Source organism: Parasteatoda tepidariorum, chromosome 11 (genome assembly GCF_982258835.1).
Source record: "Parasteatoda tepidariorum strain Cologne lab strain chromosome 11, Ptep-v5.0, whole genome shotgun sequence".
NCBI lineage: Eukaryota > Metazoa > Arthropoda > Arachnida > Araneae > Theridiidae > Parasteatoda > Parasteatoda tepidariorum.
Genome location: NC_141765.1, coordinates 96,181,724 through 96,206,963, shown reverse-complemented (window position 1 = coordinate 96,206,963; position 25,240 = coordinate 96,181,724). Strand labels below are relative to the sequence as shown.

General features: G+C 29.4%; 1 protein-coding gene and 1 long non-coding RNA gene across 2 annotated transcripts in view; both read left to right on the top strand.

Annotated features, from left to right (window-relative positions):
• Positions 1-6,921: 6,921 nt before the first annotated feature.
• Positions 6,922-19,520, top strand: LOC147801932 (phosphatidylinositol-binding clathrin assembly protein LAP-like). The gene is made up of 5 exons (XM_087155393.1): positions 6,922-6,976; positions 9,685-9,741; positions 11,766-11,877; positions 12,351-12,457; positions 17,146-19,520. The coding sequence occupies exons 1-5, from the start codon at positions 6,956-6,958 to the stop codon at positions 17,188-17,190; spliced, it is 342 nt and encodes a 113-aa protein (XP_087011519.1). The 5' UTR covers positions 6,922-6,955; the 3' UTR covers positions 17,191-19,520.
• The window catches only part of LOC147801931 (uncharacterized), a 25,777-nt gene continuing 17,728 nt past the window's right edge, over positions 17,192-25,240 (top strand). Inside the window, exon 1 of the long non-coding RNA XR_015430553.1 lies at positions 17,192-17,305. This is a non-coding gene — a long non-coding RNA (uncharacterized LOC147801931). The remainder of the gene's footprint in view (positions 17,306-25,240) is intronic.

Genomic DNA, 25,240 nt, shown 5'->3' with positions numbered 1-25,240 from the left:
ACACCCCTCCAAAGTATATTTTTATAGATAAATTAGGGGGGTCGCTATGGCTCCTTAAATCTCTTGTTTAGCTAGCCGGGAGAGGGTACTTGAAGCTATGTAGTAGCACAATCGCCGTATAAGCGTGGTCCAACGGCTAAGACTATGTGCTATTGACTTACGCATGTAGCGAGGGAATAAGGGTTCGAACCCCGTCTGTGGACAATTTTTAAAATTTTTTCTTTTCTTTATTTTTCATTATATTACTTATTTAAAGTGTTCTTCGATATATTAAAGGATCCTATATACAAAAAATAATTATCTTTTATTCGGGAATCTTCAAATAACGCTTAAATACAGGAAAAGTCCCGGAAAACTAGTTTATTTACATTATATAACTTTTTGAAACTCATTTTACAAGATTTTCACGATAGTTTAGCATACGAAAGGTGTTCTATGTGTACAATCAATTGTCTTTCTTTGCGAAAGAACGCATAATGGAATTAGAAAAAAATTTAAATAAAATGTCGGTGAAAAGTTCAAATTTCAAGACCGCGTAACTCCCTTTATTATTAAGCTATAATTTTTAAATTCGGGCCGAAAGTTTGCCTCTATGAGCGGAATCAAACTACCAAAGGAACTTTTTTATAGATAAATTAGGGGTTCCGCAGAGGCCCCTTAAATCTTTTGTTTAGCTAATCGGGAGAGGGTACTTGAAGCTATGCAGTAGGACGATCGCGTATAAGCGTGGTCCAACGGCTAAGACCATGTGCTTGAGAATTACGCCTGGAGCGAGAGGGGAAGGGATCGAGCCCCGCAGCTGTCAATTTTTAAAAAATTTACTTTTGTTTATTTTACGTTATATTGCTTATTTAATGTGTTTTTCGATAAATTAAAGGATCCTATATATAAAAAATAATTTTCTTTTATTTGTGAAATTTCAAATAACGCTTAAAAAGTGGAAAAATCCCGAAAAATTAGTTTACTTATATCATATTATTTATTTAAACTTGTTTTAAAATATTTTCACGATAGTTTAAAACACCAAAGGTTTCCTATGTATACAATTAATTGTCTTTCTTTGAGAAAGAACGCATAATGGAATAAAAAATAAAATAAAATAAAATGGCGGGAAAAAGTTTCAAATTTCAAGACCGCGTAACTCCCTTTAATATTAAGCTATAATTATTAAATTCGGGCCGAAAGTTGGCCTCCATGAGCTGAATCAAACTACCAAAGGAACTTTTTCATAGATAAATTAGGGGTTCCGCAGAGGCCCCTTAAATCTTTTGTTTAGCTAACCGGGAGAGGGTACTTGAAGCAATGCAGTAGCTCGATCCCCGTGTAAGCGTGGTCCAACGGCTGAGACCATGTGCTAGTGACATACGCATGTAGCGAGGGGGTAACGGATCGAACCCCGGCTGTGGTCAATTTTTAAAAATTTTTCTTTTTTTTTCCTTTTCTTTATTTTACGTTATATTATTTATTTATTGTGATTTTCGATAAATTAAAGGATCCTATATAAAAAAATAGTCTTCTTTTTTTCGGAAATCTTCAAATAACGCTTAAAAGCTGGAAAAATCCTGGAAAATTAGTTTATTTACATTATATAAATTTTTTTAAACACGTTTTACAATATTTTCACGATAGTTTAGCATACGAAAGGTGTTCTATGTATAAAATCCATTGTATTTCTTTGTGAAAGAAATCATAATGGAATAAAAAATAAAATAAAATAAAATGGCGGGAAAAAGTTTCAAATTTCAAGACCGCTTAACTTCCTTTATTATTAAGTTATAATTTTAAAACTCGGACCGAAGGTGTGCGTCTACAAGCCGAAACACCCCTCCAAAGTATATTTTTATAGATAATTTAGGGGGGTCGTTATGGCTCCTTAAATCTTTTGTTTTGCTTTTCGGGAGAGAGTACTTGAAGCTATGTAGTAGCTCGATCAACGTATAAGCGTGTTCCAACGGCTAAGGCCATGTGCTAGTGACAAAAGCATGTAGCGAGGGGGTAACGGTTCGAACCCCGGCTGTGGTCAATTTCTAAAAATTTTTCTTTTTTTTCTTCTTTTGTTTATTTTATGTTATATTATTTATTTATTCAGATTTTCGATAAATTGAAGGATCCTATATAAAAAAAATAGTTTTCTTTTATTCGGAAATCTTCAAATAACGCTAAAAACTCGAAAAATCCAGGAAAATTAGTTTACTTATATCATATTATTTATTTAAACTTGTTTTCGAATATTTTCACGTTAGTTTAAAATACCAAAGGTTTCCTATGTATACAATTAATTGTCTTTCTTTGCGAAAGAACGCATAATGGAATAAAAAATAAAATAAAATAAAATTTCGGGAAAAAGTTTCAAATTTCAAGACCGCGTAACTCCCTTTAATATTAAGATATAATTTTTAAATTCGGGCCGAAAGTTGGCCACTATGAGCTGAACCAAACTACCAAAGGAACTTTTTTATAGATAAATTAGGGGGGTCGCTATGGATCATTAAATCTCTTGTTTAGCTAGCCGGGAGAGGGTACTTGAAGCTATGCAGTAGCACGATCGCCGTATAAGCGTGGTCCAACGGCTAAGACCATGTGCTTGAGAATTACGCCTGGAGCGAGAGGGGAAGGGATCGAGCCCCGCTGCTGTCAATTTTTAAAAAAATTCCTTTTGTTTATTTTACGTTATATTGCTTATTTATTGTGTTTTTCAGTAAATTAAAGGATCCTATAAATAAAAAATAATTTTCTTTTATTCGTGAAATTTCAAATAACGCATAAAAACTGGAAAAATCCCGGAAAATTAGTTTATTTACATTATATTAATTTTTTTAAACACGTTTTACAATATTTTCACGATAGTTTAGCATACGAAAGGTGTTCTATGTATAAAATCCATTGTCTTTCTTTGTGAAAGAACTCTTAATGGAATAAAGAATAAAATAAAATAAAATGGCACGAAAAAGTTTTAAATTTCAAGACCGCTTAACTTCTTTTAATATTAAGTTATAATTTTAAAACTCGGACCGAAGGTGGACCTCTACAAGCCGAAACACCCCTCCAAAGTATATTTTTATAGATAAATTAGGGGGGTCATTATGGCTCCTTAAATCTTTTGTTTTGCTTCTCGGGAGAGTTTACTTGAAGCAATGTAAACGCACAATCGCCGTATAAGCGTGGTCCAACGGCTAAGACCATGTGCTTGAGAATTACGCCTGGAGCGAGAGGGGAAGGGTTCAAACCCTGCTGTGGTCAATTTTTTAATTTTTTTTTTCTTCTTTTGTTTATTTTACGTTATATTATTTACTTAATGTGTTTTTCGATATATTAAAGGATCCTATATATATAAAAAATTATTTTCTTTTATTCGTGAAATTTCAAATAACGCTTAAAACTGAAAAAATCCCGGAAAATTAGTTTATTTACATTATATTATTTTTTTAAACTCGTTTTACAATGTTTTCACGATAGTTTAGCATACGAAAGGTGTTCTATGTGTACAATCAATTGTCTTTCTTTGCGAAAGAACGCATAACGGAAAAAAATTTAAACAAAATGGCGGGAAAAAGTTTCAAATTTCAAGACCGCTTAACTTCCTTTAATATTAAGTTATAATTTTAAAACTCGGACCGAAGGTGTGCCTCTACAATCCGAAACACCCCTACAAAGTATATTTTTATACATAAATTAGGGGGGTCGCTATAGCTCCTTCAATCTTTTGTCTTGCTTTTCGGGAAAGGGTACTTGAAGCTATGCAGTAGCGCTATCGCCGTATAAGCGTGGTCCAACGGCTAAGACCATGTACTAGTGTGTTGCGCATGTAGCGAGGGGGTAAGGGTTCGAACCCCGACTGTGGTCAATTTTCAAAATTTTTTCTTTCTTTTCCTTTTGTTTATTTTACATTATATTATCTATTTAATGTGTTCTTCGATATATTAAAGGATCCTGAATAAAGAAAATTTCTTTTATTCCGGAATCTTCAAATAACGCTTAAAAACTGGAAAAATCCCGGAAAGTTAGTTTATTTACATTATATTTTTTTTTAAACTCGTTTTACAATATTTTCACGATAGTTTAGGATACGAAAGGTGTTCTAAGTGTACAATCAATAGTCTTTCTTTGCGGAAGACCGCGTAACGGAATAAAAAATAAAACAAAATGGCGGAAAAAAGTTTCAAATTTCAAGACCGCTTAACCCCCTTTAATATTAAGTTATAAATTTAAAACTCGGACCGAAGGTGGGCCTCTACAAGCCGAAACACCCTTCCAAAGTATATTTTCATAGAAAAATTAGGGGGGTCGCTATGGCTCCTTAAATCTCTTGTTTAGCTAGCCGGGAGAGGATACTTGAAGCTATATAGTAGCACGATTAACGTATAAGCGGGGTCTAACGGCTAAGACCATGTGCTTGAGAATTACGCCTGGAGCGAGAGGGAAAGGGTTCAAACCCCGCCTCGGTCAATTTTTAAAAAAATCTCTATTGTTTATTTTACGTTATATTACTTATTTAATGTGTTTTCCGATAAATTTAAGAATCCTATATGTAAAAAATAATTTTCTTTTATTCGTGAAATTTCAAATAACGCTTGAAACTGGAAAAATTTCGGAAAATTAGTTTACTTATATCATATTATTTATTTACCCTTGTTTTAAAATATTTTCGCGATAGTTTAGCATGCCAAAGGTGTCCTATGTATACAATCAATTGTGTGTCTTTGCGAAAGAACGCATAATGGAATAAAAAGTAAAATAAAATAAAATGTCGGATAAAAGTTTCAAATTTCAAGACCGCGTAACTCCCTTTAATAATAAGCTATAATTTTTAAATTCGGGCCGAAATTTAGCCACTATGAGCTGAAACAAACTACCAATGGAACTTCTTTATTGATAAATTAGGGGTTCCGCAATGCCCCCTTAAATCTTTTGTTTAGCTTGGCGGGAGAGGGTACTTGAAGCTATGTAGTAGCACACTCCCCGTAAAAGCGTGGTCCAACGGCTTAGACCATGTGCTTGTGACTTACGCCTGCAGCGATTTGGCGGGTTCGAAACCCGGCTGTGGTGATTTTTTAAAGGTTTTTTTTTTTTTTGCTTTTGCTTATTTTACGTTATATTGTTTATTTAATGTGTTCTTCGATAAATTAAAGGGTCCTATGTATAAAAAATATTTTTTTTTTTCGAGAAATTTCAAATAACGCTTGAAAACTGGAAAATCCCGGAAAATTGATTTATTTGTATTACATTATTTTTTAAAACTTTTTTTACTATATTTTCACGATAGTTTTGCATACCAAAGGTGTTCTATGTATAAAAGCAATTGTCTGTCTTTGTGAAAGAAGGTTCGAACCCCGGCTGTGGTCAATTTTTTAAAATTTTTCTTTTTTTTTCTTTTGTTAATTTTACGTTATATTACAATATTTTCACGATAGTTTAGCTTACCAAAGTTGTTCTATGTTGAAAATCTATTGTCTCTCTCTGCGAATGAACGCATAATGGAATAAAAAATAAAATAAAATAAAATGGCGGGGAAAAGTTTGAAATTTCAAGACCGACTAACTCCCTTTAATATTAAACTATAATTTTCAATCTCGGACAGAAAGTAGGCCTCTATGAGCCGAACCACCCTACGAAGGAAAATTTTTATACATAAATTAGGGTGTCGTAGTGGGCCCTTTAGCTAACCGATAGAGGGTACTTGAAGCAATTTAGTTGCACGATCCCAATGTAAGCTTGCTCTAACGGCTAAGACTATGTGCTAGTGACATACGCCTGGCAGGTTCATACATAGGGGCAGGTTCGAATCCCGTCTGTGGTCAATTTTTAATAGCTTTTCTTTTTTTCTTTTGCTTATTTTACATTATATTATTTATTTAATGTGTTTTTCGATATATTAAAGGATCCTATATATAAAAAAAAATTTTTTTGTTCGGGAAATTTCGAATAATGCTTAAAAACTGTTGAAATCCCGGAAAATTAGATTTTGTATATTATATAATTTTTTTAAACTTGTTTTACTATGTTTTTATGATATTTTATCATAGCAAAGGTGTTCTATGTTTAAAATCAATTGTCTCTCTTTGCAAAAGAGAGCTGAATGGAATAAAAAGTGAAATAAAATAAAATGGTGGGTAAAAGTTTCAAATTTCAAGACAGCCTTACTCCCTTTAATATTAAACTATAATTTTCAAACTCGGGCAGAAAGTTGGCCTCTATGAGCTGAACCACCCTTTCAAAGCAAATTTGTATAGTTAAATTAGGGGGGCCGCAGTGGCCCCTTAATTTATATTATTCTCTTAATGTGTTTTTTCGGTATTTCAAAGGCTTCTATAGATAAAAAATATTTATTTTCCTGCGTGAAATAGCGAATAATGCGCTTAAAAATTAAAAAGCGGGATCCTAGTTTCTATTTAATCCCCATTGACTCAAATAATAAATTCTTTTTTTGGTTGCGTTAATAAATGCTGTATGTTATCATTGATGAAGAGGTGATAGCAGAGAAGAATGTTGATGTGAGAACCGTGAAAACATAACTATTGCTGATTGTTGGGGTTTATTTAATCGAATTTATCATTTAGTCTAACAATTTTAAAAAAATAATTACGAATGATTTGCTTAACTTGAAAATAAAAGATACATATATCTCACAAGCTGGCACTAACATGGCCGGGCAAAATTTGCATGATAGACTTGTGGCTTCAAAGCATGCTATTTATGGACAAAATGTAGAAAAAGTTGTTTGTAAAGCTACTACTGACGAAATTATAGGACCAAAAAAAAAACACTTAGATTGTAAGTGACTGAGTACTGTATATAAAAGTTATATCTATTGAGAGTTAAAATTATTAAATTGTGTACGCACTGCTGTCAATATGTTATTAATATGTTTAGTTTTTGTATTTGTTGGGATCTTCCATGTAATTCCACTGGCGCTAGTATCGCGGTTGTGATGTAACTGCAACTGTGTTTGCATTGTATGTTTCAGTTTCGATTTCCAGTATGTTCTGTTGTTGATGTGTTTTGAATAAAGTTATTGTTATGTTATAAGTTATCAATATTAGTGCTATCATTGTCAATCATCCTAAATACATATCCCATGCCTTATAATAAATGGTCACAACAGTAATTTTCTTTCATTGTGAACTGTATTTATCGTGATTATTTCTATGAGAATTACGCTGATAATTTCTTGTTTTTATTTCCCTATTTGCATGTCTAATACAGTATTATAACAATTAAACAGTAGTTACAGGGTTCCAAATGGTCCGTTGGTTCTAGACCGCTAAAATTGTACTCGAACTAACCTAACATAATTATTAGTTGTGCCACTGATGAGGTTTTTCTGTTTTGGATTTCGTTTTTATGTTTTAGTCTGTGTTTTCGTCACAATATAGGACATTTCATAATTTTGACAATACATTCTTTTAGTTGAAATTTTTCCTTAAAATTGATTTAAAAATTTTTTTTTATTAAAGACATGTAAATGAACTAGTGGAAATATCTATGGACTAGTAATATCGGGGATATTTCCGTGTCTTGATCTGTGGCAATTTCTGGGCAATGGCCTGCTAGAAGACAAAAAAAAAAAAACATAGCAGAAAGGGACCAACTCGAAAAGTATGACTTGTAGTCACTCCTGAGTAAACATGTACAGGTGTTTTTTTTTATTTTTAATTGCAAGTTTAAAATCTATTTGGCACCTTGGCCATTGTTGTCGTCGCGACAGGCAACGATGTGGAAATATTCCTGTAATATCTTTGCTGTTTCCTCTCAGCAATAACTAAATTTTCTTGATTTTTACCTCTGTAAGCATTTAAACTATGTTAGCAAGCTTTTGTTTAGTATTAAGACAATCAAACTACTGAATTAGATATAAAAGTATTTTGATTACTTTTTGTGTACAGTGTAATAAAAGAATTCAATTTCAAGATAATTATTCATGTTTAGATTTATGCAGTGTTTCATTTGATGCTGCAATTCTCCTGTTAAAGTACAACTAATTGTCACAATCTAGTTGTGCCAAGGTTATATTTCCATACTTAAACCTGTTCGCCCAAACTACAATTGCCGAGACAGTAAAGGGGTTTTGAAATAAAATTAGTCATCTATTTGGTTTCCTATTGTGATAACATTTTTGTTTCTTACATGCCTTGTCCTGGAAGTCTCCAAAACCTGATGATTATTTTAGTCTTGTGTTGTGATGTTTGTTTTTATTCGGACAACAGGACTATTAAATCAAAGGTCGACTGTATAAGTAGAAACAGATGCAGGGTTGCCACAGGCTCTTAAAATGAGACTATTTGCAACTATTTTTGTGGAATTTTGTTGTAGTCATTGTGGAATTTTTTTTAATTCCAAAATGAGAACAGAAAAATCAGGAGTATTCCTTTCAGATAAATGAGAAAAGTATCTCTAGAATCTAATTTAATTCTATAAGAAAAAAGAATTTTTTTTTTTGCTTTTGTATTTTTTTTTTTTAGCTATACTTTATTGATTCAACTCTTTTATTACTGTTTTTTAAATATGAAATCTATAAATATGAAGATACAGAGTATAACAGTTTTGGTTATACCTATCATTTCAATTAATGTTATTATAATGCTTTTTTAAATTTATTGTTGTGTTTTTGTTGGAGAAAATAGAAACTTTGTTAAATCAGGAAAAATTCTTTTAATTAGTCATGGAAAGTCATGAATTTGAAAATCTAAAATGTAGGAAATGACCTGTATTTTTTTCATCACAGTCTTTCAATATTGAGTTTTTTTTCCTACAAATTCCTCTCAGACTTTGTCATACGCACTGGTACTTTGGCCAGACATTTTAAAAAATTTAATGTTATATTTTTCGAAATTTTCCAACTAACAATTATTCTTTAAGGATATTTTGAGCTCTAGAATTTAGGCGTAACGAAATACATCTTATTTCTTGAATTTGTATTTACTGTCAAGATGCATTTGTGATTATATTGATAGTGAAATTATAGCCTTTTTCCTAGGCAGTATAGTATATAAAAATTACATATTTTAGAACTTATTAATACTAAGAATTAAAGAAGATATATTTTGTTCTAATGTTGCTAATTTATATCTTATGATTTTTTATGTGCAATGAATATACTGAATTGAAGTGGATTAAGTATTCAACCTTTTCAGAAATCATTCGAACGCAATGCATTTCGGCGTGTCGTAGTATATGAAAGCACCAATCATTTTGCATGTTTGATGCAATGCTTACGGGTCCGCATGTGCATATACTGAGCTGCATTCAGTGGGAATTATTCTTGCACTATCATGAGTAACTCCGTTGCATTTTACAACAGATCTCAATTTCTAACTTCATTTTCCTAACTCTGAAATCCAACTGAATATTTCTCTTATTTTTTTATTGTGGCTAATGTAATCAAGAAAAATAGATCTTTGTCACAAACTAGTTATTTTGTCATGATCATGTAAAGTCTTTGAAAATTATTTTGCATTTTGTTAATGTATATAGTGCTTAAAAATATTTTTTAAGTGCTTAAAAGGTGCTTATTTTTTGTTGAAAAATTTGGCTATGCATCTTGTTTGAGCTTTATATTGTTATATACGGTCTATTATCTGATTTAAAATTAAAGCTCTTAATTTCATAGCCTTTTATAGCATCATTCCTGATTTCTTAAATTTGTATGTTTGGAGTATATTATTTTGATATTTTTCTTATTTTCAGCTCCTAAAAACACTTCCTGTGCTTCATGAGCAGTTAGATGCCTTGCTTGATTTTGATGTAAGTAGTAACTTAATTTTTATATATTTCGTTAACTTTCTTTGTTTGATAATTGTCAAGTGCAGTAATTTTTATTTTTCAAAGAGGCATGAATTTTTCCATTTCTAAGCAATGTGTATACTATTTTCATTTAACGGTTGCAATGGCAACTGTGAACCTGAATGGGGTACATTTTTTCTGGAAAATCTAAATCTGCAACAACAACAAAAATGGGTTTTTTCATTTAAAATATTGAAGTTACTATTCCCCAGTCCTAGGAGATCAAGTTGATTTTCATTGAATGCGTCTTTTATAACTATTTCTCTACTGTATTTTTAAATTTTTGATTTGATGGTATTCATACTTTTTTGACACCCTATATTTACATATAATAATCTTATATTTGTATAAAATGTTATTTACTTGTTAATAAGTGTAAGTTGACCTTTTTTTAATTCCTATTATTAATTCACACTCTCCCTATTATCTTCTTCAATCGTTAATAAAATACTTATTATTCATCCACTCAAGTTCAAATACACTTGTAGTGGATGAAACTTGACATTAATACAGTTTAATTCATTAGTTTATTAAATTCATTAAATTTAATTCATTAGTTTTAGTTTCATATGGGTGAAAAAATTTTAATTATTTAATAAAAAGTAACTAAAATAACTAAGGTAACTTTGTTGACCTTAGCAGGACTTTATTTTTAATATTACTTGTTTTTTACTTCAAAAGTGGCTACTTTTGTGTATAAACTTTTAAAAACTAGTCTAACCCTTAGCTAATACTTATTGAAAGTAAAATTTTCGTTTTAAAAGGATAAAAAATTGAAGTGTGGGACCATATATCAAGCTTGGGTAGGTACTTCAAAGATTGTGGTTATGGCAAAACAAGGGGGATACTAAGATGAAATATTTTTATTAGACATACAGTTGAACTTCTATTTAACAAACTCCCAGTTTGTGAATTTCTCTGTTTTGCTATTATTATTATTCTTTTGAGGAACCAAGAATATTTTGGAAATTTCTTTGTAAAATAACTTCCAAATTGCCAAGTGAATTTTCTGTTTAACGAACTCTTCTTTGAGATCCACTATCCCTATTTCCCAGAATATTTCAAACTTGTTAATGTGTTTTATGAGGGAAATGACCTTGAATTGATTTTTACAGTACATTGACTTTTAGAGAAGGCAGTGATATCCTTTTTTATTTGAATTTCACTCAGGAATTCATGCCAAATTTCACTTAACAAAAGCATAACATAAATTTCTAAAGCATGGGAACTCTGTTACAGATCGTACTATTCTAATCAAAGAATGAAACTAATTTACGAATTCACAAGAAAAAAAAAGTAAGTAACATTTAAAATAATAAATCAAAATAGCAAAGTGCTTACAACAGCTATAAATCTAAATTTGTTTCATTTTAGTCAGAAAAACAATTCTAGCAGAAAACAGCAAAAATTATAAAAATTTCAGATATGTGTGTTAGCAGTACAGCACTTCATTAGGGCCTGCTAACACGCAGGAGCCTTTCTGTTGCTAGTGGTGGAACCAAAAACTAATGGTGTCCCGAGGCCCATATAATGGAAAATCAAGTAAGAAAATGCAATTAGAAAAATTTAAATGTAAATGCAAAGAAAAATAAATGGCAAACAATCACAAAGTAAGTCTTAATAATGACTTAAAAGTACACGAACTGAGACATAATAAAGAGACGTCCACAAATAAGAAAAATAAATGAAGATAAAGTTACAGTTAGAATAGCCAAATCAAAATAAAATATAAATTGTACAAAAGTTATGAAGTAAATAAAATAAAAATAGAATAGTAAATGAAGTTTTTTAATGTATAATTTGTGGCTGTCTTCTCCCTTTTGTTACAGGTTTAAAAATTGTTTTATCTAGTTGCTTCTGTAACAAAGCCTAAGGCTCACATTGGAATTTATTTATATTTCTATATGTATTCAGCTTTAACATTCTTATTTATTCCAAATTCACAAAAAAATCATTTTTTTTAAAAAATTACTTTTTTTTAACAGTGTAACCCAGATGATTTAAGCAATGGGGTTATGAATTTCTGTTTTATGCTGCTTTACAGAGATCTGATTCAGTTGTTTGCAGCATACAATGATGGAATTATCAATTTGTTTAGTATGTATTGATTACAATTTTTTCCATCTTTAATTTAGAAATGAGAACTTTTAATTTTCATGCTACATTTAAGAAATTTTTGAGCTCTCAAAACATTACAAACTATTAAATGTTTTTCATTTTCTTGGACCATAAGGAAAGTCTGAATAGTTTATCTTAAATCAAATGTAAGTTTTCCAAATAAAACAATTTGTTAAGAAAAGCAATTTGAATAATTCATGTGATATGGCAACTCCCAAATTTTTTAATGTATACAGATAAGAATATTTCAATTTTAATGAATCCTGCAACCTTGAGCTATATTAGTTAAGCTTTTTTCCTAAAAAAATGAGCAAATAATATGTAATTTATGTATAATTTGAAATTAAATAGATTGCATTATTAAAAAAAAAATTGTGTGTAATTTTTCAAATGAGTGCATTAAGATTTGTTATAAATTATGTTACAAGTAATACTTTGTATTCTTTCCTTAGAAAAGTACTTCACCATGAATAAAAAGCATTGTAAAGAGGCCTTAGACATATACAAGAAATTTATTATAGCCATGGACAAGGTATCAGACTTTTTGAAAGTAGCTGAAGTAATAAAATTTTCGTAATAAAATATTTTACTACATTATTATTATTAAGTTGCCATCTGTAACACACAATTTGTTTTCAACTTTAAGTGTAAAATCATTCTACAGCATTACCTTGAATGCATCAACCCTGGTTCATTTCTGTCTATTAGTTGATTTGCCTTTAAAATGTACCTGCTAATATTTCGTTTGTACTGATTTGATTATTGTACTCATATGCAACAAATTTACTTTTAAATATACCTAATATTCTAAGCCCTGCCATCTTCAACTGTGTGTTGCGCACTCATAGGTTCACAATTGAGGGGTTTATTGCACACTTTTTGAAAAGGGGATATTTTTACTTCAAGCTTACCCTTAATATTTTTTCCAGATAAGTGTTTCATAAACTTTCTAGTTGAATAACAGTTCAAAGTACATGTAAATTGTGCTGTTTTACATGAAAAATGCTTTTAAAAACTGCCCACCTGAACAGATTGAAAATGTGGCTTATTATTATCGGAGCCCGCACTAAGCATTTGCAACCTCTCCAAATTCGATAAAATCATTAATTCGACGGAAAAAAATCGTGTTTTGGCGAAAGTATTCACGAACGATTTTTTCTGTCAGAAAGAAAAATTAATATTCGCCTTGATCTTTAAAATTATATCAATATGAATTTTTCTACAACAGATCATGTTTATTTTAATTGATAATAGTAATTTACCTTAATTATGTAAAATATCTAATTATAACTAAGTCCAGATAACATAAACAATAAGAAGGAGGAAAAAATTAAAATACAGATTACGTTCATTGCTGGATCATGCAATATAGTGAGGTAAAACTTGCTCCTTTGATGGAGACTTTTAAAATTTGGCTTAGACTTTTTATATTTGGTTAATTTGCTAGCTAGTAATTTTATGTCCTTAGCTCGGGCCCTGAATTCCTAAAAGTCCTAAAGCCCTTGAGTTGTATTTTCAATGCATATCTGTATGAAAGCCCTGCTGCAGTGCTTTCTTTCAGTGTTTTGTTCTTTATGCACTAAAAGTACCTTCTCAATGTATGTACTGGTGAAAGTCCTGCTGTCTTTGTCAGCATTATTTTGAGTACTTTACTATTGCATGCTTACTTTCGCCTTTTAGATATACCTATGTGCTACTCTTGTCTTTGAACCATTATAAACTTTCAGTCATTGTATTTGTGGCTCTTTTGTGTCATGCTCATCCTATCATTCTTTCTTTGATTGGACGTAACCTTGGGTGCTTGGGGATATAACAGTGCAGTTAAATTGCAATCATTCTTGATGTTACTCCCTTCATACGCTGAAGATTGTTAATGGGTTTTTTTTTTCAATTTCATTGATATCTTTAAGAAGCAAACAACTTTTGTTCAAGTATCGTAGTATGAGAGGATATTTTATACCTTAAATTGCAATGGTTTCATAAATTGCACCATTTTTATTTAAATGTTTATATACTATTTTAAATATTATTCCTTGTAAAGTTTGCAAATTTTGGAAAAAGTAATGTTTTTACACATTTGTAATGTTTTAAAAGTTATGTTTTTACGCGATTCAGTAGTTTCCAGAAGTCCAGGGTCCTGAAGTTTCTAAAAATCGTCAATCACATTTATGTATAAAATTTCTTGTATATTTTATTTAGAAATATTAGAACTATAATTTATACTTGGCATCGCTTTCATTTGTAAATATTTTTTCTGTTAGAATAATAAATATGGTTAAGGATAAAAGTAAACTTATACATAATTATTCATTTAAATTATGTGTATATAATTTATTGAGAATTTCATGTTTTGAAAATATGAATGATTTAAATTTATAAAGACATAAATTTTTAGAAATGAGTCAGTAATGATTTTACTCAAAAAAATTTCAGGATTTTAGAGTTGGACTCATGTTTAGAGTTGGAATATTTATAAACTTCGACAAGTTTATAAATATTTTCCCTATTAGCTTCCCCTACTAACTAACTTTGTAAATAATATATTAAGTATGTAAATAAATAAATTTGTAAACATTATACATTTAAATGTAAGGGACAAATCAATATGATCCATTTTGCCTATGGAAAGAATGAAGTTAATATCATAGGTACAAAAACTGAAATAATTGCTACTCCTAAAAACTGAGATATTTTTCCCTATAAAAGGTTATGCCAATTCAGTCCTATGCATGTTGTGATAATTTAGTAATTTTTATTGTGAATGTCCTTCTTTTAGCATCCCTGTTTCATTCTCTTTTTGCATGCTTTGTAGAAATAATCTCTTCTTCCTTCTGTAGTCGCATGAAAATGCTCATATTTTATGTGTAGATTGGAAAACTCTCCTGGTTAGTACATTTTATTTTTGAAGAGCCTTCCAAATTGTCAGAACTGAACAAAAGAACAATTGCAAGATTTTTACTATTTATTGATCTATCCATAACATCAGCAGACTCACAAAAACTTAAGAGTATTTGCCAAATGAACTTCAATTTAAATGTTAGTTGGTCATCACTGTCCATGCTTCAAAAATGCTGCTCTGAAGAAAAAAAAGGAACTCTGATTCTATCCCACACGGCGGTAATAATAGAAGTTGGTGACGTTCCCGGTCACAAAAATTATCTCACTTCATTTATAATATTAGTGTGTCAAAAATAAAATTCTCCCTCAGTGATCGTAAAGACACGAATCCCAGCAGAACACTGAAGTTAAGCATCACCGTCTGCGGTCAGTAAGAGGGTGGGTGACCACTTTGATCAACCTGTGTAGGGACCGAGGGTGTGCGGTATCAGTCCTTGTTAGACTGTTCTACTGTAAAGTAAACTTTGCATTTAAATAGTTAAATAAAAATAAATAAAAGGATATTAAATATTTAAAAAAAAATAGAAACAATCCTAGTATGTAAAATAGATTTTAATAATTTTCTAAGTAAAATTAAGCATTTTCTAATTTTAAAGTGAAGTAACCATTAAAATATAAATAAAATAATATATCATAAACCATTAAAATAAGTATGAAATTTTTTAAAAATAAAAGGATTTTACTTTTAAATTAACAATCCAAAATCCTGTTTCAGAAATAAACGATAAATCCAAACAAATTTTGTTCAAAGAAAAACTTAAGAATGATTTATTTAGATATCACTTATCACTATATATTCATATCACTGCACTTAAAAATTCCTCAAAATCAGAACTCTCTGTATCAGAGCAAATTAGGTTTACTATTTAATTGTTTATTTCGGGTTAATCTCCGTCACTTTCAGTTTCGTTTGTCCCGGGATGATTTCCGCTTTTTTTGAAGCCATTTATCACAGTTTCTTTTTCTCTTTTAATTGCTGACAGCTTAAACGCAGTGGTATATTTTTTCCTCTTAATGGGAGGCATTTAAAATGGATAACTTAAATACAAGTTATGTTAAAACAAAACGAAAATAGTATAAACGAAACAAAAATATTAAGGAAAGAAAAATATTAATAGAACAAAACCGCTTCAGAACTGAAAAAACGTAATAATAATAAGCTGAGAAAGATGATCGAAATCAGACAGAAATATGAGCAATGAAAAAAAATAATAAACAATAAAAAGCTCTCTCCCAAGCATTTAAAACAAGTTTCTATTTTTAGCAATTCCTTCCCCTATTTTCGCTTCTCAAATCAGGTTTCTTTTTTCAACTGACTCCGCCTAGGCCGGTCTTTCTTTTATCCTTGTCTAAAATTCTCACACACTTTGCTTTTTCCCCTCTGTGGAAAGTTTGAAATTCTTTTTGAACATTCTAATTGTAAGATTATTGAAGGTCATTCCAAGCTCATCAGCATGCTTTATTTACCAAACATTCACATGTTTTTAACAACCAGCTGAAGAAAAAAGGGGAGTGAAGAGAGGCATCCATGACAAGTGGAGGAGACATATTTCCTGGAAAGAACGGGGGTGGGGGAGCGTTTGTTTTACAGTTACTTTATCACTGGCCCCACCCTGATTTTCTTCATTTATTCCTTTCTGATTTATAATCATCCACTCTGCGCCCATTTCCTATACTCAACAGCTGTTCATATGGCAGAAGGGACGGAGAGACTTTGTTCTCTTGTGGTCTTGTGGATAGCGGTCTCCAGAAAATGATTCCAAGAAAGGATTAGGGAGGGGAAAATTCCAGGTGCGCTGACCATTCCTTGGAGTGACATTAAGCATGAAAAAATAAATAAAAAGTACAGTAACAGTTGGAAAAAATGAAGATGAAATTTCCAGTGCGGTTTCTAAGAAGCAAAATTTTTTGAAGAAAAAAAAAAGTAATACTATATAGGCCGCCCCATTAGATACGCCTTCCTACTAAATTTTCAAGTTTTAAATCAATAACGCTGCGGCCTATCGCCGCAAAATTACGGTAGTTTATAAATTAAGAGCTTTAAACAATAGAAAAAAATCATTTTTATTACTGCACAGATCCTAATTATGATTTTTTTCTTTTTTTGGAAAGTGATTAAAAAAATTTTTTTTGAGTGCTTAAAAGGTGCTTATTTTTTGTTGAAAAATCTGACTACTGGTCTTATCATTTATGTAGTTTCTCCCCCTACATCATTTTTTTTTATTATTTATGATTTTAAAAAAAATGTACTCTTTAAATTATAAATATTATACTATTAGTTCATAAGCTTTGATTATTTACACAAAGGAAAGATATTACATAGTTTAAGAAATTTCATTAACCTTTTAGGACAAATTTAGTTCAGTGTGCAGTGTCTGCTCTGAGCTCTACTAGTTCTGCTTTAGCAAGCAGTGCACATGAAATCTCTCACGAGCTGAATGGCCTGAATGTGGATGAGAGTATGAGGAGGGCTGTTGAAGAAGAAGCTGCCATCATGAATCAATTGAAGGTTGTATAATCACTTGTAAAAGTTGCATGAATCTCACTGCATTTCATGTTTTGAGCATTCGGGAATGCCTATTAATAATCATTAAAATCGTCTCAAAGGACTGCAGACTTATTTATGCATCTTGCATGACTCTTGCTTCACTTCATTGCCAGGATTCTCACTCCACAGAGAAAATCGGGAAAATGCAGGGAATTTAAAAATCACCTAAAATAACAGGGAATTTTGTTTCTTATTTTCGTCTTTTAAAAAATGGTGACCACTCTTAAGGATATTTCAACTATACTAAACTGTTTAATTTACTGCAGCATTATTGAAGTATCTTCAGCTGTTCCTTTTTGTCAATTCATACATTTCATACATTTTTGTCAATTCATACAGTTCAAATACATTTTTTTACCTATTTTAAAAATAAAATCAGTGATAATTTCTAACTTATAGCTCTATTTGAACAAAAAAAAATAGTTTATTGAGTACATTTAAATGCTTAATTATTTTATATTCACTGTGTACGATCAATTCAATAAATAACATTACCTGGTAACAAGTGTGGTCCACATCACCAAATTTGTACTTTAATAGTTGTCCGATACCATGCGCCTTTTTTTCTCTTCCAATTCCTACTTATTAGTTCATACTCTCCCAATATATCTTGTTCAATCGTTAATAAAATACTTTTTATTCATCCACTCAAATTCAAATACATTTTTTAAAACTTGTAGTGAAAAGACACTTGATGTGAATGCAGTTTTTTCAAATATTAATTTATTAAATAAATTTAATTAATTAATTTTAGTTTTCGTGGGAGAAAAAATTGTAATTATATAATAAAAAGTAACTAAAATAAAATTTTTCTTCTTCTGATCTAAATAGGAATTGACTTTAAAAATTTTTTTTTTTTAGATTACTTGTTTAAGTATGTTCCTTTTTATTTCTCTAAGTTTTCCCAGCAATTAAAACTGGTATAGTTAGTCCAATATAGCTTGCACAAGAGCACAGTAATTATGTTTCCTCTTTCTATCTTGCATATAATATGTTCAGAGAAAATACAAAGAATTTTTTTTCCTGATTTGAGAGGCAACTCTAACTGTATTTACATCATTTCGGAACACCAATTAGAATCATTAAAATTGTCTCCTTGAATAACTGATAATAAAACGCTACTGATAACTTTCTCCTAGAACGATGAATACTGGATCATTTAAGTCTTTTGCGTGAATTCCGCTGCACATTATTGTTTTTTATAGCTTTCATGGTTTCATAGTTATTTTATGACTATTTTTACAAACTTTGTATCCATTAATTATTTTTTCTAACCAGTGTTGGTGTAAATTATCAGGCATTTCTTATTACCATATTTCAGATTGGTTAAAAAAAAAAGTTATTGAAAATGGGATTCAAATGAAAAATCCAATTGACTTTGAGTAAATAATTAGAGATACTTACATTGCGTGTGCTTAGGACTTTGCTCTATGAGCCTATTTTTATGGATTTAAACAGTTATAACAATTTAGGGCCTGGTAAAAAGTATGTTCAATATTTTTAAAAAAATATGTTTGATATTTAAATTATTCTTCATGTTGTACACAATACGAAGAGCCTAATTCAGAGGGGACCTTTGGATCGACATCCTGCTAGTATGAAAGCGGAAGCAAAAGATTTTTTGAATTACATTCAATACCCGAAATTTTTCTGTCTTATAAAGAGTATGGTGATAAAAGATGCAAAACTTGTCCTAATATTGACCACAAACATACAATTCTTAATAACAAAGGCTCCAAATCGTTTTGTGAAACTAAAACTGTTATTTATATTTTAACCTATGGTTTTTATAATATTAAATATGTTGGACAAACCAGTAACTCTCTTAACATTCGAATTAATCAACACCGTTCTGATATAAACAGTAATAAAATTATCAATAACCTGGAATTGAATAATTTTAGAGAACATAATTTTAGCAGTGTCAAAATTAATGTTTTAGATATAGTAGAAGATTTAGATTTAAGACTACAAAAAGAAAATTAATATTTACTTTTATACAAAACAATTTTGCTGTATTGGCTAAACAATACTTTCCAACATACACAGATTAACTTAAATAACTCCAACTTATTCACTTTTTCATATTGAAGATAAGCTTACAAATTGAGGTAAACGGGGATCAATAAGTAATAGAAACTCTCTTAATAGTGACAAATTAAATAAAAATTTTGTTTCTAATTTGGAAAAAGATTTTAATAATCATTATAATATTAAACCAATCTAATATTTTGTTTTCTCCGTTAAGAGTAATAATGTATATAAGCTTCAATATCTTATTATTAGCTTTTCTTTTATTAATTCAAAATTCTTTGTTTCGATCTTGTAAAAGCTAAAATGAATAAAATCCCACCCCCTAAAAAAAGAAAAATTTAGATAATTTATATTTCATTTTTGACTTTCAAAGCCCTATTTTCAATAAGATCAAATTTCATAATATTTTTGAAAATCTTAAAAATTTGTATCCACTAACATAGTTTAAAGCTTTAACTGTAATAAATCTCTTGATAGAATTATAGTTAATTATAATGATATAAGCAATTATTTAGGGAAGATAAATATATTCGATTATGAAAGTCACTGTGAAAAAGAGAAATATTTTAATTTTGTTGATATATATCTTAAACATATTATTACTGGTAATTTAAATATTATAGAAAATTTCGAACTTAGGAATTTAATGATAAAAGGCACAAACTTTAGACCATTTACCATACATCAGTTAATAAAATTCCAAGATACTTTCTTAATGATCTCAATTGTTTTTGTTTAAAGATATCGAATAGATTCTCTTAATCTTTAGGTTTGTTAACAGAATGTAAATAGGGTGTTTATTATTACTTTAAAAACTTTGTTTTCAATAATGAGGATAATTTAAATAACAATTCAACAAATTTTTCTAAAATTGTTAAATCAATTAAGCAACTACAGAAAAAATTTGTAATTACCCCTATAGACAAAGCTAGCAATAATTATGTAATCTTCTGTAAAAAATTCTATGTTGAACTTTTAAATACCGAGTTAAAAAATAGTAAAAATTTTCAACTTAGTAATTTAAATAATAATATTGACATCAAAAAATTTTGGCTTTACATAAGAGGTTAAAAATTAAAATTAGCAATATACAATCTCCTTACTTAATTATCAGTCCTAAATTTCATAAAATTCCTATAAAATTTAAAACAATCGCATGTGGGTCTAACATAATTACCTAACTAAACCTGGCACAATTTTCTTTAAATACTTAAATAAAATTATTAACAATATTATTAAAGAAGGTTTTTCTTGGATTATCACTAATAATCATACGATTTTAGAATTTATTTAACAGAATAAAATTAATTCTATTGCGACTTTCATTTCCAGGATCTTTTCAATAGCATTCCCCTTTCTAAACTAAAAGATTTCCTTTTGAATTATTACTATCATTCTAAAAATGTCCTTAGTTGCGTTTTTGATTATTTTTATCTTTTTAATAATTATCTTTACAATGGAAAAGATTTTTTTCTTCTAATTGATGAAATACCACTAGGATTAAATTTTTCATTTCTCTTAGCTAACTTATTTTTGCACTATTATGAAAGAAATTATACTATTAATGTTAAATTTGTTTTTAGATTTATTGATGATTTAATTATCCTTAATTTTCAAGATTGTACTATTTTATTAAATAATATTTACCGTGAGAAATTAATCTTGCTTCATAATCATGAGGATGATATTAATTTTTTAGAATTGGGTATTATAAAAGAAGAAAATATCTGTTTTGTTGATTTATACGATAAAAGAAATTATTTTACTTTTAATATAAATAAACTAATTACTTGGAATTCTAATGTTTCTAAAAACATCTATTTAAATACCATTTTTAATCAAATGAATAGAATTAAAAGAATTTGTAGTGATGTTTATTTATCCAAAAAACAAATAGACAAATTTTTCAAAATTCGATAATAAACAATGGATACTTAAGTAATTAAATTCTATATAAAATCATTTAGTTAATTGTATATTATTGTAAATAAATTTACTAAAAAACTTCGTTGTTAAATTATATAATTTTTACCATGTGCAAATCCATTGCGGGCAAATCCGTAGCTAAAATTATTTACATAACAGGCAATTCATGTTTCTTTCTCTTTTCTATTTTATTTTATTTTTTTCTAAATAAAATTGAATTTTCTAAAACTTCTCAACTTGTCAACTTCTTTAAATTATCCAGTATAATATTACCTTGCGCACATCCATTTTCATGCCCATCCTTGGTAACAAACAAATCAAATGCACTTCAGTACTGCAGTAAGAAAGCACTATCGAACAAAAACCCTCTATTTATGCTTTTACCTCAATTTGCACTTCTGTTTTCATATTTTGTAATCTGGCAATCTTGTTACGAAAATATTTTAAATCATTCTTGAAAAATTACTGGTTTATGTAAGTTCATTCGTTACTCGCTTTATAGATTTCATTTATGTTTTATTCTGTTTTTTTATTTTAATTTCTGTCTTTACATTATATTTTTACTTAATGTGTTCTATATTATTTGTTGTAAATTTTTGTAATTTTTTTAATTTCTTCTCACACTATTGTATTGATATATTTTGCTTGGCTATATTGATAAAATATTGGCAAGCACTCTTTTTTTTTTGAAGATGTAATCGTGTGAGCATTTAAAAAGATTATGTCTTTTATTTTTTGGTATATTATTAATTCCCCCCTTTTTTTCTGATTCTTTTCTTCCGGATATATTTGCCATCTGAAAAATATTTTTTTCTTGAAGATGTTAAAGTTTACATAATTTTTGTGTATTAAATTAATTATTAAACATTTGTAGGATACTTTCCAAGTTGAAAAATATAAAATTATAAGAATAAAGAAGAAAAGTAGTATTCACAATAATATTTATTGATAAGTTTTGACAGTATTTTAGAAAAATAGTATTTAAAGTGTTAAGTTTGAGGGAACTTAACGCATAGTGGTTCTTTAAATAAACCCTAAAATGTTTCTCTTCTGTCATGTATCTTAAGTGTTAAATACTCTGAAAGTGTACTTAAGTGTTAAATACTCTAAAAAGATTCTATAAAGATTATAAAAATCAACTAATAAAATTGTAAACTTTTTTTTAACTAAGTATAGCTGTCCTTAAATTCATGCCGTATTTGTCATCACTTATTTACGTTTTTTAAGTAACACAATTGGAATTCATGGATGGAGACTTTTCAAAAGGAAATAATCTACTTTGAATGCTCTCTTTGGTTGATGAAGCTTTTAAGAGTTTTTTTTTACTATGCCTTGTCTGTTATCATAATTACAGTAGAGAACCAATTATCCGGGATGCTCGGGACCATCGCTATCCCGGATATCTGAATTTCCCGGTTTTCTGGATCGACCAAAAAGTGTCGATAATCGATGTTTTATTGAACCCGAAGTACAAGGAAAAAGTGTAATGTATAAAGTAAGAGAAAAAAGAAAGGTACTCCTAACTTTAAAAAGAAAAAAAAATGGTAGAAATATAACATTTAAAAGAATAAAAAAATTTGCAAGTTTAGACAAGAAATAAAGTTTAAAAAATACAAAAGTCTCATATTTATTTTTTAAAAATAATTACAATTCCTAAATTAAATAATATAAACAAAACCAATGATTAAATAACGCAACATATTTCATACCTAATTATACGGGGGGAAACGATAAAATAAAAGGAAAACTTATTAGTCTAAATAAAAACACTTGAAAATTATCGAACCGAAACGATAGTTAAAAAAAGCACTAGCATAAATATTAAAACCAGGAACAAAGCAAGATCAACGGAATTAAAAAAAAAAAAACCTAATGACAAAATTTATGAATAAAAAGAATTAATTTATTGAGTGCGAAATTTATCGCGAAAAGAAAAAAAATCAAACGTAGTGGAATCAGAAAAACAAAACTGCAATCTGCTTCATAAGATAATCCTATGTTTAAATTAATAAACAATTCTCCTTTTATTTTATTTTTTTTGTTGATAAAACAAGATTTTTAATTACAGCAGATGTGATTCCACACCAAGAAAAACTTGCAATTGATACCGCTCTTCCAAAGAATGAGAATTTATTCAAAAGAAAAAGATTTTATTTTTATTAGTCGATGTCAAATAAATATATTTTTCTCTTTTCTTTTTCTGTTCACTGATATGCATGCAATGCATTTTCCCCACCCCCCTCGTAAATCAAGCAGAAAACGAAATCAGCATGCCACACCCTTGAGTTTGATTGACGGCCTAAAGGAAAAAATAAAACATTCCTCCCTTCAAGGTCACAGAGGAAATGACGTTTCTCTGGGTTAAAGGGGAAAATTTTTTTCCCCTTCCTTACATTTTCCTCTACTTAACTTCAAGGATGAGTCCAATTTGCGCTTTTTTCGTTCTTGTTTAAAATGGCGGGAAAATCGAGCAAAATTTTTCCCGGTTTTCTGGTTTCCCGGTTATCTGGATACCGGATAAATGGTTCTCTACTGTATTAGTATAAAAAATATTTATTTATTCAACTGAATAATTTAGCTTAGTAATTTTAGCCTAAATTAAATAGAATTTATTGTTTTTGTTTTTTGATTTTTTTTAAGAATTAAAATACTGTTTTCTGAATTTTCATTCTTTTACAGACATGACTCTTTTGGTGAAGTTTTTTTTAAAAAAAATTTAACTTTGCTTGCATTCAATATTATTAAAATTATGCATGAAATATCTTTGTCTAGAACAGTGGTTCTCAACCGTTGTTTGCGGCACTTTTGTGTGTTGCCAAATTCTGAAAATCTGCAGCCAAATATTAGAAATGATACAATAAAAATTACAATGTTTTTTCTTATTACAAGTAAACTTTAAATAAAAGAGAAGTGTATATATATATATACCGTAATTTTGCGGAGATAGGCCGCGGCGTTATTGATTTGAAACTTGAAAATTTAGTAGGAAGGCGTATCTAACGGGGCGGCCTATATAGTATTACTTTTGTTTTCCTTCAAAAAATTTTGCTTTTTAGAAACCCCACTGGAAATTTCATCATCATTTTTTCCACCTGTTACTGTGCTTTTTATTTTTTCATGCTTAATGTTACTCCAAGGAATGGTCAGCATACCTGGAATTTTCCCCTCCCTAATCCTTTTTTTGACTCACTTCCTGGAGACCACTATCTACAAGAGAAGGAAGTCTCTCTTTCCCTTCTGCCATATGAACAGCTGTAGAGTGTAAGAAATGGGCGTGGAGTGGAGAAGCATAAATCAGAAAGGAATAAATGAAGAAAATCAGGGTGGGGCCAGTGATAACATCAACTGTAAAACAAACGCTCCCTTGTTTCCAGGAAATATGTCTCTTCCACTTGTTGTGAATGCCTCTCCACTCCCCTTTTTTCTTCAACTGGTTGTTAAAAACATGTGAATGTTTGATGAATAAAGGATGCTGATGAGCTTGGAATGACCTTGAATAATCTTACAATTAGAAAGTTCAAAAAGAATTTCAAACTTTATCTGAGGATCTGTGAAGAGGGAAAAGATTGAAGTGAGAGAATTTTAGACAGGGATAAAAGAAAGACCGTCCTAGGCGGAGTCAATTGAAAAAAGAAACTGGATTTGAGAAGGGAAAATAGGGGGAGGAATTGTTAAAAATAGAAACTTGTTTTAAATGCTTGGGAGAGCGCTTTTTATTGTTTTTTTTTCATTGCTCATATTTCTGTGTGATTTTGATCATCTTCCTCAGCTTATTATGAATTTTTTTTAAACGTTTTATCTTCAATTCTGATGCGTTTTTGTTTTATTAATATTTTTCTTTAATTAATATTTTTCTTTCGTTTATGCTATTTTCGTTTTTTTTAAACATAACTTTATTTAAGTTATCCATTTTAAATGCCTCCCATTAAGAGGAAG